Source organism: Pseudopodoces humilis, chromosome 10 (genome assembly GCF_049639895.1).
Source record: "Pseudopodoces humilis isolate 2021_Gansu_Grassland_sample_001 chromosome 10, ASM4963989v1, whole genome shotgun sequence".
NCBI lineage: Eukaryota > Metazoa > Chordata > Aves > Passeriformes > Paridae > Pseudopodoces > Pseudopodoces humilis.
The window spans coordinates 22,794,964-22,807,263 of record NC_142209.1 but is presented as its reverse complement, the minus strand read 5'-3'; the positions used below and the strand labels follow the sequence as shown (position 1 = coordinate 22,807,263).

At 37.6% G+C, this 12,300-nt stretch overlaps 1 protein-coding gene across 4 annotated transcripts in view; it reads right to left on the bottom strand.

Annotated features, from left to right (window-relative positions):
* Positions 1 to 12,300, bottom strand: part of MAST2 (microtubule associated serine/threonine kinase 2) — a 188,240-nt gene that overhangs the window by 162,449 nt on the left and 13,491 nt on the right. For all 4 annotated transcript variants that reach the window (XM_088060081.1, XM_014250772.2, XM_088060079.1 and 1 more), the window contains exons 2-3: positions 4,826 to 4,973; positions 1,385 to 1,527 (exon numbers count right to left, since the gene is read on the bottom strand). In XM_088060081.1, coding sequence (XP_087916207.1) covers positions 1,385 to 1,527; positions 4,826 to 4,973 — 291 coding nt within the window. The remainder of the gene's footprint in view (positions 1 to 1,384; positions 1,528 to 4,825; positions 4,974 to 12,300) is intronic.

Here is a 12,300-nt window from a genome sequence, read left to right as displayed (position 1 = left end):
TGAGAATTAGTACTTTGTTTTAAAGCACAGTTATTTTCATTAACCTAAGTTATGAAGCTTCAAGGCATTTATCTGCCTCTAGACAACAGGCCTGTGTTTTAACATATTACTTTTTCTAATCTGTGTCAGATAAATACTTATAGCCAAGTTCATGTGAGCATCTTCCCTTTCTGTTATCCTTGAATTTAGAACCACTGGTGAGAGCACAAATTTAAGACAAACACTGAACAGGCACCAAATTAAGATGCAACATAATTAAATCAAATCAGAAGAATTTCAGTATAATAACATGCCTGAAAATGTCAAGACTACAATTACAATTACATTGTGAAATCAAAATTAGTTGTAACACAAACATGTGGCTTTTTGAACCTTAAATATTTAAATTTCCTTTCATAGCCTGGTGGTGCCAAACTGTCTAGGAACCCCCAAAAAATTCTCAGAGTTTTATCCAAGGTACACCCTTTTACTTATGGGGTCATTGCTTCTAAACAGTCTTACAAGGTAATATAAATTTACCCACTTACTTGCAGCACTTTAAGTAGCACACACCAAAATTCCTCACTTGAGTAAAACTTGTTATACAAGTAACTCTGTAGATGTTCAGCAAAAAAGAAACATTTCAGCATTGGCTTTAATCTACTATTTACCAACAATTTATGCTGCATATATGCGTTCTAACAAATAACTGTCTTTTCCTACCCTAGCATTTTTCTTCTCCTCACATATCACTGATTTTAGATTTTTAGAGCTAATAAGGAAAACTTACAAACAAAACATGTGTTCCTTTTTGTATGCAGTTCAGACTCGACTGTAGCCACCTGAGAGAGTGTCCCCATACACAACACTCTTTTCTCAGAAAATGTTGATTTAGCAGACGCAACATTCCTCAAAAATATTTTAGCAAAGGTTTTTTACTGAAACTTTTTGACAGAAACCACGAAGAAGAGCATATGTCAGTTCCAGCTCTTCAATTCCCTGGACAGTTATCCCTTTCAGATTCATCCCCCTAGCTATTCCCTAGCGAAACAGGCAGAGGTAGATATTCAGAAAGCTGCTCCCCAATTAAACTTGTTTGAAATGGTTGGGTTCCCATGCTTACATCTCCTGGACTTCAATGATATTTCTTTCAGCCATCAGGCAACTGAAGTAGTGTTGAGAAGGAATGTCCTCAGAAAGAAATTATTCTTCAACACACATCTTTTCCTGCTTTCTGTCTAGCAGGATGAATATATTCTCTTCCTAGTTCACCCTGTGGCCTAGAAAGTCCCACAGGAACAAAATGCTGCTTTCACTGAGCAGGAGCAGGGAAAACAAGGTGAAAACTAAAGCACAGGATCACATCACTTTTTAGAGCACCACGAGTATTCCCAGACTCACTCACCAAACCAGCAGTAAGTGAAGGAGCAGATTGTCCTAGAGACTGATTTCTCATGCGGACCAGGTTGGAGGTATCTCCAGGAGGCTGCCATATCGTCTGGCCCACTCCACTGTGGACACTGTTTGATAAGGGAAGTAGCTGTTTTCCTTTAAAAATAAAATCAAAATACCATCAGCTTGTTTTTAAATAGGTCTGCAAGTTCAAAGTATAAAGCTGAGAACAAATACTGCATGTGGAGTAAAAGCATTTAATATAAAAAACAATTTCAAGATTTTGGTAGGTTACAACTTGTGAGAGCACCTTACCATGAAATTCATTATGTTTGATAACTAACAATTTCCAAAAGATCTACTTTACATTATGAGATAATGGGGAAATCCAAAAACCTTGTAAAAATAGATTGCTATCACTTTACAAATTTCCATATTCTATTCAACTTAAAAAGGAAACAATGTTTGCTGCCCTGAAAGAAGGCAAAATCTCTTTTGTATAATTTTTTACACTCTTTTGAAAATGAGTTCCTAATCGTAAAATATTGTCTCCTCTAAATAGGTTGGCCATCTAGACATCCCCACCTTCTCCTACCACTGGAACACTGAGCGCTGCATTTCATGCAGCTGTAACATAAAATAGTGTGTGTTTAAATATTGTCTTGCTTTGAACCATGAACGGATATTTTTTGTTCAATACGTATTTTCTAGTCAATGCAACAGTCACTTTTGAAAAATGTCAAGCAGTAAATTTCCGCAATGAGAAAGAACCGAAGTCAAAGTAGGTCATATTTTGACTCCACAGAGCTTGACAGCTTCCTTTTATGTACAATGTCATCCACAAAGAAAAAAGAGAAGAAAGATATTTCTGTGGTTAAAAACACATAAGTGAAGAAGTCTGTGAATCTGGGTTCAGTTATTAGCTTCCAGATGACTTTCTCTGTAAGTTTGGTCAGTCAACCCCTGTACTTCAATTTCCCCACTGCAAAATGGAAGTGGATCATGCCTCTTTTTTTTTTAAATTAGGACTGTGGGACTAAATAACATACCCCCTTCCAAGCATAGTAAAGATTCTTGCATTCAATGGATTAGTTTTAGTACACACTCGGGAATCACAGGGGACTTCCATTTAAGTCTATTCTATTTTATATTTAATCACATATATGCTGCAGAAAATGACTTGTTCTCTCAGAGGCAGAAAGCTGTTTACAAATTCAACTGCACCTTAGAACTAGATGTGAATTATCACATTCAATCCATAATAGTGGCTGCAATATTTGGAAGACTGTCACATAATGTGACCAGCCATGATGCTGAGGGGAGGACGGAGAGTGGAAGTAGTGGGGTTTTTTTCTTTTTTTAACTTGTTAACATTAATTTTCTTTGATAGTTCAAGCAATGGGCCAAGTACACACCAACAGAATGAGTCATAGTGTATGAGAGATGAGCAGGCTCCACTTTGTCAAACAGAGACACAACATATTAGTACCCCCTTCCTGGTCCCACTCAAGCTGCTTATAGCTATGGACATGATTTTCATGACCTCATCATTTTCAAGATAATGTATAAATACAACTCATCTCATCTGCAGAGACCTAAAACTACAGAAATGTACATTGGTACGTTTACCTCCGTACAGCACTAACAAAGATATCCTATAATAGCAAGTAAAATAATAGAATTATCTTGCAGTCTAAAATACCCATGCTTGAGGATGGGTATATAAGTCTCTATAAGATATAGTTAAAAATATCTCCTTTCAGTTCCACAAAATCTGAATCCAGGAGGGCAGAATTCCATCAAGAGTCAAATCTCAGCCAATCAGTTTGCATGCACAGTCACCTACACTCTTCAAACTTACTCGATTCTGTGACAGCTAAAGCCTTTCCCTGTCATGCCTCAAGTTCTACACACATTCCAAACACCCACACTGAAAATATACATCTAAAGCCGTACATTTTCTCTATCCGGTTGAGTCAGACTCATCTTGTTGGGACTCTTTACTCCTTCTTGAATCAGGTATAGTAAAGTAATTAAGATGAACCAACAGATTCTGGAGAATACAGAATTTTTTGTTCTGAAATTACCATCACCAAACAGAATTTTATTTTTTTTTTTTAAGAGAACAGACCTTCCAGTTTTCCTGCTTCGTTCTATTTACTTTGCTTTCTTCTACTCAAGGAAAAAAAAAGCTACAGTACTAACTTGGGCCATTGCAGTCAGTCAACAGCTGGGTAGTTCATAAAGTTCTGTTTTCTTCCAGTGATTAACCTACCTTGGGGAACAAACTTGCATGCACACAAAACATTGTGAATGCTTCAATTTTTCAGAAACTATCCACTTACTACAAATAAAACACTAAGCCAAGGCCAAAATAAGACATACATACTTTACTGCTTATTTAATTCTATTACACCTAACACCTCAGACATGAAAATATTTATCTTCCTCTGATAAGAGTTCTTATCTTTAAGTGGTGATTTATCTTCTCTGAAAAGACGAGTGACCAGGACTGGATGTATTTTCACAGTCACGTAAATCAAGCCCATGCCAATGCCAAAAAAAGGTGGTTTCACCTTCTTCCTCTTTCCCTCCCACCTGAGAATTTTCAACTCTTCCAGTTCTTGCACTAACATGCAAATAGGCAAACAGCCTAATGAGGGAGGAAATGGGCTGCAACCTCACCCTACAGAACAACAGTGGCATCCATGCATATCAGCTCTTTCACTCCAGACTGATCGCGCAGCTCTCTGTGCCCTATTCCAGCACCACAGACTCTGGTATCAATTTTAAACAGCTGTGAAACCATACCCTTGCCTACTAACAAAGTCTTTGAAAAAAAAAGAAAGTTACTGAATTTGGTCCATTTTTTGGGTAACTCTTTGCCTATGCTTGCTCCATGGTTCTACAGCTGAAAAATTAAATTCAATTACACAGCTGAATATTATGTTCACAAGAACAAACAAATTTTACACAAACTGAAAAACATCAAGTTAGTAAGCAAGATTTTTTCTTTGAATAATGACTGCCTACAGTGTTTCTGAAGCCAAAAACTAATTAAATAGTAATTCAAACATGATATAAAAAGTCAGTTTCCTAGTAAGAAACAAAATGGCAAAGTGAGTAAGCTTACATTCAATGCTGATGTTAAAAGAGGTCAGAATACACCAATGTGTCACCTGAAGTTCCACAACTCCTTTCCGTAACTTTGCATATTAAATCTTAGCTTTCAACTTTTCACTCTGGGAATTATATATAAAATTTCTCTCTAAATCCAGGCTTTTTTAGTCTTTTCTACTGATATTTCTTTTTGCATCTTTCTCTTACATAAAATTTTGTATGCCCTGCCAACAGGAGGTCACCTTACCAGTATCTTTTATTATGACTGTTATGCCAACAGTGCTGCATCTTTAATACTGACAAAGTGTCATATTGTCTTTACAAAATGGCATACCTGACAAAGAACTTGCCAAGCTACCTCTTCGTAGCTTGCAGTCATCTTGACTTAGCTGACGGTGAAGCTTGGTTTTCCCAGCAGATGAAAAGATGTCAGGATTGCTGAGCTTCCTGCAACGCAGTGGCGTGGACTCTGTTATCATCTCCTGGAGGAAGAAACACATGCAGAACTTTGTTAATGACAGCCAAGTATCCCCTGTCTGAAACACACAATGTCAAAGCATAAGGTTTGAAAAATACAAAGACACACCTCACCGCAAAAAAAGAAAAAAAAAAAAAAAACAACAACATTTAACATTGTAAATCCCCCTCTTTGGTACCCCATAGCTGCACAGAAAGCACATCACAAGGTCCCTGTCAACTCTGGTCCTTGAACACCACTGCTGCAAGAAATCCCATTAATAATAGTCAGGAAAACGCAATTATGCTACAGCAGTTCTTTTCTCTTACAGTATTTAGGAGAAAATGCTACTGAAAAAACAGGCTTAGCTTTGATTGAAGCTATTTCCTGCTAAAGCAAAAGTACTTTCTCCAGTCTTCTTCAATCTTTATTCCATCCAGCCCATGAGTAATATACCTATAAAGAAACTGTTGCAATGTCTATTGCAACCCAAAACTCCTATTATAAGTTATAGCTCTACGATGACCATATGCATAACTAAATAATAACTAGGATAAGGATCAGCCTTTGTGTCATGTCTTTGTTATTACTACAAACAAAATTAGACACGTATGTGTCAGAAACACTCCCACACATGTGAATTCCTTTCACAGCATACAGCAAAATTTCAGTCAAAATTGAGTAGGCAGAGCAGTGTCAAGCACAACCACACTGCTTTCCTCGTGCTTTTCATTGTTCTGGAGGTGTCAAACTCTCATTCTACACCCAAAGAGGAACAACGAGCTTTGCTACCAGACATAGATTTGAAGAGGTGACACTTTCCATTATAGCCCACACAGATTGAAGAGTTCAAGTTCTCCCTTCTCTGCAGTGCGAAACATTCCACTTGTTTTAATGGACTCCTCCATTTTATTTCAAATGCCTCTCATTAGCTATGCAGCACTTCAAGCCATGCTTATCCTCATAAAAATCTCATCTGAGGCAGAAAATAAACTTTCCCTGCATGATACATGACCACACCATTTAACACAGTCTTAAATTATGTTTAAATCAAAAACTAGTTTACCAGTTATGGGTTTTAATTAAAATTTGCAGATTCCAGTCAAAATCTATTTCTGAAGTCATTAATTCAAATCCATTCAGTCTACAGTGTTATGCCTCAAACTGTCAGATCCAGACCAGGACTACACTCTTTAAAACCTCAAGGGGAAGAGAAGGGAGGGGAAAGAGATGAATAAAGTGGTTTTATATGACAAAAAAAAATGATTTGGGATTTCAAATAGAATTCTCATTTAGCTCTGAGTCACTCATTCTCAACCTTTCTCAGACCCCATCTCCTTGTAATTACAAAATTTTCTGGCACCTCATAACACCAAATAACTTTGTTATTGTTTGAGGGACAGCAATGCTTTGCTCCACATCAGCTTCAGTGGTGCACCTCTCCCAGGATGCTCTGGATACAACTTCTTCCCTGGTTCTGGTCAGACTTTTCAGCCATCACAGCATCTAAACTGGATCACCAGAGCCAGCTGGGTACCAGAGCAGGTCAGCTCGCTCACCCAGTTCACAGCTACAAAGTTGTGTTGGTGCAAGAGTGGGGAGGGGCTCAAAAACAAGTGACCTGCAGGGGACAGATAAAACTGCTCAGCTGAAAAATTGTTTACATCTTATGGTCACTTGTACACATCTTGGAGTAAAGAGTGTCACATTTTCATGTGTCTCTGACCTTCCCCACAAAGGTACTGAAGTCCTTCATTCGCAGCAGCCTGTCCTTCTCCTTTTCTGTGATTTGGAGAGCTGAAAAGGCATCTGCCTTTCTCTCTGTACTTGGGAGTGAGCTAAATAATATTAAATTGCAGCATTAGCAGTCTCTCAGTACAGAGGACTCTGAAAGCTGCAGAGGCCAAGGGCAGAGAGTCTGTTGTTTCTATTCAGGATGGCAGAACACGGTTATATCTGTATATCTGACTGTAAGTAGACATACAGAAACATGCACACACTTTCAATGAGGCGTGTCCTATGCCTGTGATGTCTGAAATCTGGCACGTTTACCATCTGCAAATTTCAGACTGTAAAAACAGTCTGAAATTACACCTCAAAAAAACAAACAAACAAACAAAAACAAAAAAAAAAACCACCTACAAATGTGGGCACTTAAGGCCTACCCTCTCAGACTCCTCATGCTTCAATTCCAGAGATATTCCCAGCATCCTTCAGTATACAGTTACTTCCCTGAAAGTAGTCTTGTGTTGAAAGGCCCCGTGTACATCAGCAGCCGTTAAAATTAAAATGCCTAAGACTAACTTGAAGTAAAGTGTTCTAACTGGTACTTCTTTGTTCAAAGTTTTGGGGGTGTTTGTTGGTGTTTTGGAGGTTTCATTTGGTTTGTTGTTTTGGTTTTTCCCCTGCAGGTGCATCTTCACCTCCCCTTCAACACACACACACACAAAGACACCTCTCACCAACCATTCTCAGTGAACTGCAACTAAATAAAATTCATTCACTTGGGACACCAGGTAAGGAAAGGCACTGAAGTCAGAAACAAAAGTACCCTAAGTCATGTTACAAGCAACTTCTGTATTTTACATCTCTTTCTCCACACAATATACAGATAATGCTTACCAAGCAAAGAATGTGCCCACTTCCCTACCCTTCCCCTTTTCCCTCTATGCACAGTCTCTTTTTATTGGCAAATATTATTACAAATTCTTAATGTGTCTTCTTGAGTTACAGTACACAAGCCTTGTAGATCTGATAATATCTAAATCAAAAGTTCCCCAGCTGAAGGGCACACCTACTCCTACCCCAGTATCTGATCAGCTACATCACCCTGCCTACACACACCTTTGAGGTCAGCCCAGTGGCATAAGCTGCTTCTCAAAAAGCCATTCCATGTGACAGCTGTCCCCAAGTTCAGCTTTCCACCAAAACTTCTACCACAGAGATAAGAAAGCAATTGTGGAAAGGTAAAAACAGCTTCCCACCAAAGAATCCAGGCTGTCTTCTAGACAAGATGGATTTGGTACATATTACATATGGAAACCTCTCCATGAACCCTTTCCTTGCTAAGCTCATTAAACACTTGGGTAATATTCAGAAGACTACGTAAGTGTTAAAAAGTCTGGAAGAAGGGGCCTCCAATCACATTCTGCAGTGTTTAAGTCACTTTTCAAATAGATATTTAAAAAGCTAAAAAAAAATAAAAATAAAAAGCTGCACTTTTCTGAGACAGCCTGCTATGTTTTAAAAAATGCTAAGGGCAACACAGCCAGTTTAAAATTTCATTTTCTAAGTTCTGTGCCCATATTGTGTCAGCAAAACAATGAAGAGGGAAAGTTTTAGCTTGATAACAATAGATCTGTCTTTCATAAGACTGCAATTTATTCCACTCATCCATCAAAACCCTGCTTTGATATTGCAGATCACAGATGAACTGCATGGAAATAGCAGTAGATTACATTACCACTCTAAAACAAGGAAGGAAAAAACCTAGAGGAAGAGATATTTCCCTGTCCTTGCCCCAAAGCAATGCATACAAAGAACACAAAAATCTTACACAACATTCCAAATTGATGCATAAAGTCTTTGCAGAGATAGAGCCAAATTTTGCTTTCAAACTACTAAATCTATCAGAGCAAGCAGTTGAAGAATAGATTACACAGAACATGCCATAATTTTAAGGACTTGACTTTCACTTTTCAAAAGAAAAAATTTTTACAACCCTAGATACGAAAGCATTAGTAAGCACACACAACACTTTGTTCACATCATGTGAAAAGGACTGTGAGTCTCTCTTCATTCATTTCTTTTCAAAGGTGATAAAGAACTTCATTTACTTTCGGCTTGTGGCTTTTGCCACAAGCTAAAAATCAGGTTCAAACAGCCAGCTGATTCCTGCAAAGCTTAGGGCTGAAGATAAAAGCGTCACATAATCTTGATTTGCTAGGCAAAGATTATTGCTATCACTCCCTACAAAGGTACACAGAAGTTTGCTCATAACTTGAAATAGTAGGGTATGAAGAAGAATGGCCAAAGCTTTTCTTGAGACTCTGCACTTCTCAGCTCAGTCACTTACACACTTGCACAGAAAAAGCACTGAAAGAGTGCTGATACTGGAATAACACTTAACTCTGTTCCTCTTGCCTGCAATCTTTCATTTGGGTTATCACACTCAGTTAGATGGGAGAACCAGATAGTTACAGGAGATGCAGACAAAAGACAAGGCAAATGTGCTTCTCGATTTGCCTGATCATACTAATATCCCCTGTTAAAATCCTGATCTGGTAATTTCAGAATAGACTTACAAAGATCCTTCTCAGTCCTCATTGCACAGGAAAAGTTCCAAGCAATTAAAAATTAAGCAACTAAAATCAAAAGTTCAAAGCAATTTATTTCCAAGCAGGAAATAAATGAACAAACACATAAACCACGGCAAGGATTTTCAGAAGCTCTTTTGTTTCCCCATTATTCATTAAATGGTGCTGCAAAAGAGCAGCACAAGTCTTTAACCTCCAAAAGGCAGGTGAATACTGCAAGTGTGGATTTATGTTTTGCTCTGACTGCCAGGTGAAGCATCACACAGTCGGCAAGACTGACACATCAGCATCACACCAACACTGGGATAAAACTTTTCAAGCCCTGTTTTTATGGAGTGCACTTAAGATGTAACAGATCATGCAAAGGACACTTCCTTGCACGTAACTGTGCTATAATTACATCAAACACAAACTACCTCGCAATCTCGACAATGCACAAAAGCACTCAACTGTGACTGACAAATATTCAAGTCTGCAGGTCAAAACATGTTAAACTGTTAGCCAGGGGGTGGGCAATCTACACAAAAGTTTTCTATGAACAGGAAATCCATTAATAAGAAAAATGAGAAATCTTTTTTATCAAGCCTAATGAGCATAACAACCTTAGGTCATCTGGAACTGAATCCTAGCAAACTGCTGGAAGGAAGAATGAAAATTTAACTACAATAAACTGGCCAAGAATTCACTGTTATTAGCCTATATTGTAAGGAAGATAACCAATGAGCAATATAGCTTGAGGGTAACTTGATACTTTCTGAATTTTTTGAAAGCACCAAAAATAGTCAACATTGAAAGCAGCATTTTCTATTTTTTAACACAGTACTGTTTGTCCTTTAAAAGATAAAAGCTTGTTGTGTCAGGGATGTGTGCATATCTGAGAATCATTCTTTTTCTTCTCAGCCTTTCCTCATCACTTTATATAATCTCTGTGCATACTCTTAATGAAAGATAAATCTGATCCTGTCATTAGGCCTGCTCTAATATACTCTAAAATACACTGGAAATTAAAGGCCTAGAGAACAGATCACAGACCAAATATATATCTATGTAAGTAGCAATTCACAGTGGAATCACAGTATTTATGCTTTAGTATTTAGGACTGAAATTTGCCTTAACTTTCTAGTCTGGACATTACACATCGAGAGGAGAGGGGCAGCAATTTACCAGGAAGCTGGGATAAGCCTACATGTGACCAAAATTGTAGGCTAAATAAGAACTTGCAACTAAGTCTCTTTTTAACTGTATCTGCTTAACTCATGTACTTGTCAGCAGCACCCTGAAAAATGTCAGAGACAGCAGAATCAAGGAAAATTACAGTAAATCAACATAGCCTCTTAGGAGCTGTAATATATTGGTTTATGACCAACAACAGAGAAAAGCTTTACAGAATGTATTGCATTATATAAAAGTGACAGAATTTTGAAGACAGAACAGAGTTCTACACTATTTTTCTCTGTAGTAGATTTATTTGAAGAACTTTGCAATAAATTCCAACGTTCCTACAACAGTAAACATATAAACTGAACTTAATGTCAATATTAAGTTTTCAAAATGACTGCAAAGCCAAGTGTAATTTGCCACAGTGATGTTTTCAACACATCATGCACACATTTACCATTCTAAACACCTACAGCTCCCTCTGTACACTCACCTGCAGTTAACACAGATGACAGAAAAGTTACAAATTCAACTTTTTGTGTTAGAAAAAAATCCCACTGTTAAAACTGAACAAACCAGAAAAAAAAAAAAGTAATGTTGCCTAAAAGATCCAGTAGAAGCCTATAATATCAGATATACCCTCCTTATATTGTTCTTCAATGAGATTTCTTTTCTTGTTAACTCTTCAAGAAACAACTACAAGGCATGTTTGATGAGAACAAATTAATTAGAAGATTTAATGTTTCATCAGGGCAGTTAATGCTGTTAACTTTGTTGTCAAGTGTCCCAGCTGCAGGATCACATGAAAAAGCTTGTTAAAAAGAAAAGGTAAATATTTATAACTGTGTACATTATTAGCTCCTTTCTGAGGCCCACTGAGATGCAGAATTGTTTTATTCCTAATGGAACTACAGTCTAAAAGACAAAGTAATTGATGATTAAATTATATCAACTTGAATGTTTGGTCCTTACATGAAAACACAAATGGCTTAAACAAAATATTCAACCCTACTTCAAGGTCTCCCCAACAGCCAAAAGGGAAATGTAATTCTTGAATTCAGCTGGTAAATGCCTAAAGCCAAATTAATTTCATCAAGGGAAGAAAAAGAAATAGAGCCTCTAAAGTCTGTATCAGACTTCACAGAGCCTCAAAGAAACCACAATCAATCTATCAAGACTCCAAACCCCACACCAGGCTCAGAAGCTGCACTGACAACAAAACCAGACTGAACAAAGACACTGAGCATTAAAAGCATCATTCCTTTATCATTGCTCTTCTAGCATGAGTACTGCAAACATTAAAAGGTTGTATGGAGCAGGGAAATTAACTCCTGGCCAGATAAAACAAAACAACTCTGTAATTCATCATTCTTACTCATACGCTGTAAGGATTAAAAGAAATATGACCCCAAAAAAAGGGGGGATTTGTAATAAAATTTGATTTTATAAGACATCAAAACACCTTCTCTCTGAAGATTTTCTTTCAATAGACTCAAAAGATGCGCTAAGCATATGATGTGTCCCAGCATCACTGGGATTACTGCAAGTTCTTTTGAGCATCCTGTGTGTTATCAAGTACTCATTTATCTTCTCTATTCTTGTCTATTAGGTTTTACATGGATAAATAGAGGTGCATGTTCAGATTTGCTAAAGACCCTAATCCACAGCATCAGCAAACCAGACTTGGCATGTTTGTCAGTTCCTCACAGATTTATTCAGATATTAATTACACGGAAAACACTGAACTTGACTCCTCTTAGCACAATTACGCTGTGAGACAAGACTAGCATGGGAACTGCTCGTGGAACCAGGCAAGCAGCAAAAACAGCTGCTTTTCAACCTGTGTAGGCAAAGAAACCTATGATTTCATATTGCCTA